General features: G+C 40.4%; 1 protein-coding gene across 1 annotated transcript in view; it reads right to left on the reverse strand.

The window, feature by feature from the left end:
* cbsb (cystathionine beta-synthase b) overlaps nucleotides 1-4,118 on the reverse strand; it is a 10,112-nt gene extending 5,994 nt beyond the window's left edge. Inside the window, exons 1-5 of the mRNA XM_008275605.1 lie at nucleotides 3,865-4,118; nucleotides 3,025-3,131; nucleotides 1,082-1,216; nucleotides 913-992; nucleotides 611-815 (exon numbers count right to left, since the gene is read on the reverse strand). Of these exons, the coding sequence (XP_008273827.1) occupies nucleotides 611-815; nucleotides 913-992; nucleotides 1,082-1,216; nucleotides 3,025-3,131; nucleotides 3,865-4,118 (781 nt within the window). The remainder of the gene's footprint in view (nucleotides 1-610; nucleotides 816-912; nucleotides 993-1,081; nucleotides 1,217-3,024; nucleotides 3,132-3,864) is intronic.

Below are 4,118 nucleotides of genomic sequence, written 5' to 3' on the forward strand. Positions count from 1 at the left end.
CAAACATGTTTTCAGAGGCTTTGGCTGTTTCTAATGTTCTTACTATTTCATATTGACTTTATTTTTTGCTATCCTGTTTCAGTTGTTTTTGTATTTTATACTACTTTGTTTTACTTTGCAAACTTATTTTTCAAGTCTTATAATGTCTTGATGTTTGCACATAATTTAGTTGCTGCCTGTCTGATAACATGTACAACACTTTGATCACTTCAAGTTGTTTTAAACATGCATTTCAAGTCATTTAATTTGATTTAACTCTTTATTTGTAAAGGAATTTCTTTTCTTTTTCAAAAGCACCAGTGGTTTTAACAGTCAGATTCCACCCTCTGCTTTTTCATTTGTGTTTTCATATGTTTTCTGCTCTTCGTGTTGGGTCTGCTTTGAGTCTTGCTGCTTTATTGATACTGTGTGATTGTAAAATTGTTGCTGATTTTGTGTGAGCACCAGTAATACTAGACCGCTCTATGGAAGCTAACGGGAGTCTAAAGAAAGAGTAAACAAGTGTAAATGTCTTTTTCCTCTCCTTTAGTTGTTGAACTAAACTCACTGACAACATAAATGTACCACCAACCCTTAATCAGTAACAACGGTCAGTGTATCTGTCACGAACCATCACACTGCTCCAGTATCTCCTCAGCTGTGGTGTCATAGTGAGCCAGGGGGTTGCTGGCGTTGTGGTACTGGTTGAGGATGTGCGAGTTGGGGATCTGATTCTTCAGACGCCAGGCCGTGCGTACATGAGATTCTGGAGAATCAAAAGCCGCAGATGTAGGTGTGTGCACAACATCTGCTCCAAGAGCTCTCAGCACATTCGCCTAAAAAAAAAAAACACACAGTAACATCAGACTTCATTTAACTGAATGCCCCACATTTAACCAATCAAAAGTTGTGTCCATAAACAGAGCCGCTCACCTTCTCCTTGCTCATCTTCTCAGGCATGGCTATAATGCAGCGGTAGCCTTTTACTGCAGCTGTGAGGGCGAGGCCGATACCTGCAGGTAGCCCAGAGGAGGAGGATTTAAACGACTGGCTGTTATCATCACAACAATTACCATCAACTGTTCATTTTTCTTTGACCTGCCTGTGTTTCCAGAGGTGGGCTCAATGATCGTGTCTCCTGGTTTGAGGATCCCGGCTCTCTCAGCATCCTCCACCATCCGCAGGGCGATGCGGTCCTTCACGCTGCCTCCTGCACTGAAGAACTCACACTTGGCCACTAAACACAGTAACCCAAAAGAAAACATGACTGAGTGTGTTCAGGGCTGATCTAAAAGGTTCAATTGCTGTAATGCATTTAAAATTTGTAATCTATGATTTAAAGTGATTTGGAGTATATTTTTCCCACAGCAAGAATACTAACTGATCATGTGAACACCAGGTGAAAGGTTTGCCCCAGCAAGCAATGGAACATACAGAGCTGTTGGATTTTATGACTCTAGCATGAAATTCAGTTTTCGTGTGAGTGTGGACAAAGCTCAAAATGCCAATCTGACGGAACCAGCACGACAACAGACAGAAATGAAAGGTCACATATGGGGAAAATCTATTTTAGTTGTGTTTCGTATGTCTTAAAAACTTGGAGGTGTAAAATAAAAGCTAGGAGAATAAGAGATACATGACTGAAATGTTACTTCTCTCCTGCTCTCTGTGCTCACACATACTGAATTTTCATTACAAATAAAGCTCTTCTCCTTCACAAATTTGTGTTTCTTTTATCTCTAAAACAGAATAATGACTGATTTGTGTCTCATTAAGACTACATGATAACCAGCAGTCACTTCAGAGCCGTTTCCAAGCTTCCAAGCTGCACCACTACATTACTTTTAGAACTGCAATGTTGTCTGACAAACTCATCATATACATGAGTTAAAAACAACGGATGCACTGTGAATTCTGTGACATTCCCATATCAAATTAGAATGCACAAAAAGTTCTGACATGAACTACATATATTTGCTGAAATGTGATAGTTATGTATTGTAAAATCTGTTATGTGTAGGTACTGTTTGAGTCGTGTTTTGAGCCCATTTTGTTTGCAGTTTGGCAAAATAGTGACATTGAGGCTGTGTCAAATTAGCTATTATCCATTGCTGTATATACTGTAGTTTACACATTAATGTACAGACAACGCTCACTGGATCACTTTGATACTGAAGAAAATGTAAAAGGCAATTTCTGAAGCTGGATTGGATTTATAGAAGTTCATTTGTTCCTAATTGTCCTGCTTAAAGGCTACGTCTGCTATAGATCACATCCTTCAATTTTGTAGCTGCCAGTTCTAAATGATGCAGCTGAGGAGACACTGTACCAGAATCAAATATAGGGAAACGTTTCAAGAATCAAGCTGCATTTTGTTTCTGGATGTGTGTTTTCGTGTTGGCCAAAAGAACAATGAGTCTTTCATTTTCACCTCCCTGCCCCTGCCTCTGGCCAACAGAAGGCCACGAGCTACGTGATACTTCACCCTTCTTAACAAGTGAGCAGGAAGCCAACATGGAACACAGTGTTATCAACAACCCCTTATTAAAGCAAAGATGGCTCCCCAACCTGGATGTGCTTGAATGACTTCTCCCCTGAAAAACGTCCTTGTACACAAAGATTGTACGCCAGGTGACATTTCACTCTAAACCGTTGCTGAGCTACAGTCACATCCAGGCAGCACTTTGTTTTCATCCCACTGAACACATTAAATGTCTCAACTTTCTCGCTCTCCCTCTAACAGTAGCGCTGCTGTTAGAGGAGTCTGGAGCGTCTCCAGAGTTCTGTTCTTATTCCTCATACTTTTTATATGTCAAATTATCTGTGTGATAAGTATGCAGACAAGATTCCACAAACACTTCTGCAGGACAGCAAGTCGAATCGGTTAGAGACTGAGGACATATAAACGATCTTAACCTCAAATACAGTTCATAGTCACAGCCAACAGTTTGTGGTCACAGGCATCGTTGATAAGAAGGGTTTTGTGAATGTTACACAGAGATCCACGTGTATGTGGAAGCTTCACATTTTATCGTTTGTACTCACAAACATCACACTTGAGCCCGAACTCCTTTGGGATTTTGTTCAAGCGAACCAGAGGTGTGTGTCCAATTTTCCCAAGGATGTTGGGGAGGATGCTGGGAGGCTTGATGCTGTGATGCATAGAGGAGGAAATATCTAAGCTAGTTATGACAGCAACCTTTCTCCTTAATGGTCATGTTACTTCTTCAACAAATGAAACTTATTAACACTAAAGACTCTGCCCAGCAACACAACACTTTTCAGTTATATTGTATAAAAACTCTTTAAACAGCAATATTACATTATAATACAATTAAACAGTGCTTAGAAAAGTGGATTGCCAGTGTTCAAAGCCTTTAAAGCAGCTACACTCAAGTTATGTGGCGGCTGTAGTAAGAAGTTTGTGCATGCTGCCTCAGTGGAAGAACTGATCTTTCATTAACATTACTTATAGTTGTATGTTTCCTGCTATCAAAAAGACAAATATTTTTGTCATTGATTCAAACCTGAAAATCTTACCTGTGTGTATCAAGCTACACATTAGGAGTTTGCTTTTTTCTACATTAAAATGGTGGGATGTAATTGTACACCAATGCAGAAAAAGAATAATGATATAGAAAGCCTGACCCCCACGATTTAAAGTGTTAAAGACTGAAAGGGAACACTAATGCACGTACATGGGAGGTACACAAAACTTTTGACTCCACTCTACTTGTTTGGCCCCTAACATAGCGAAGAGTAGAGGGAATCTGACGAAGGTTGGTCATGTTAGGATGAGTTTCACTGCATGCTTTCTGTACTCCTGCTTTCACTACCCTCCAATTTATTTTCAGGTGTTTAATTTCTCATCAGTATGCTTCTTACCGATCCAGGTGGCTATGAGGTGACTCTGAAACCGGTGCGTCCAGCCTCCAGGTACATCTGCTGGGCAAATCAGGGCGAATCCAGTCCATCTGATTAGCAGTAACTTCTATGTTCTCCATTTCACTCTCACTTGCAGATAACCTGTTATCACTGGTCACTGTTACAGCATCCTCGTCTGCACTGGAAGACTTTTCACCGCAAGAGTTATCTGTGGGATCATCTTCCAAGCATGCACTGCCAGAAACAGAAGGCAT

This window comes from Stegastes partitus, unplaced genomic scaffold (assembly GCF_000690725.1).
Source record: "Stegastes partitus isolate 25-593 unplaced genomic scaffold, Stegastes_partitus-1.0.2 Scaffold55, whole genome shotgun sequence".
Taxonomy (NCBI): Eukaryota; Metazoa; Chordata; class Actinopteri; family Pomacentridae; genus Stegastes; species Stegastes partitus.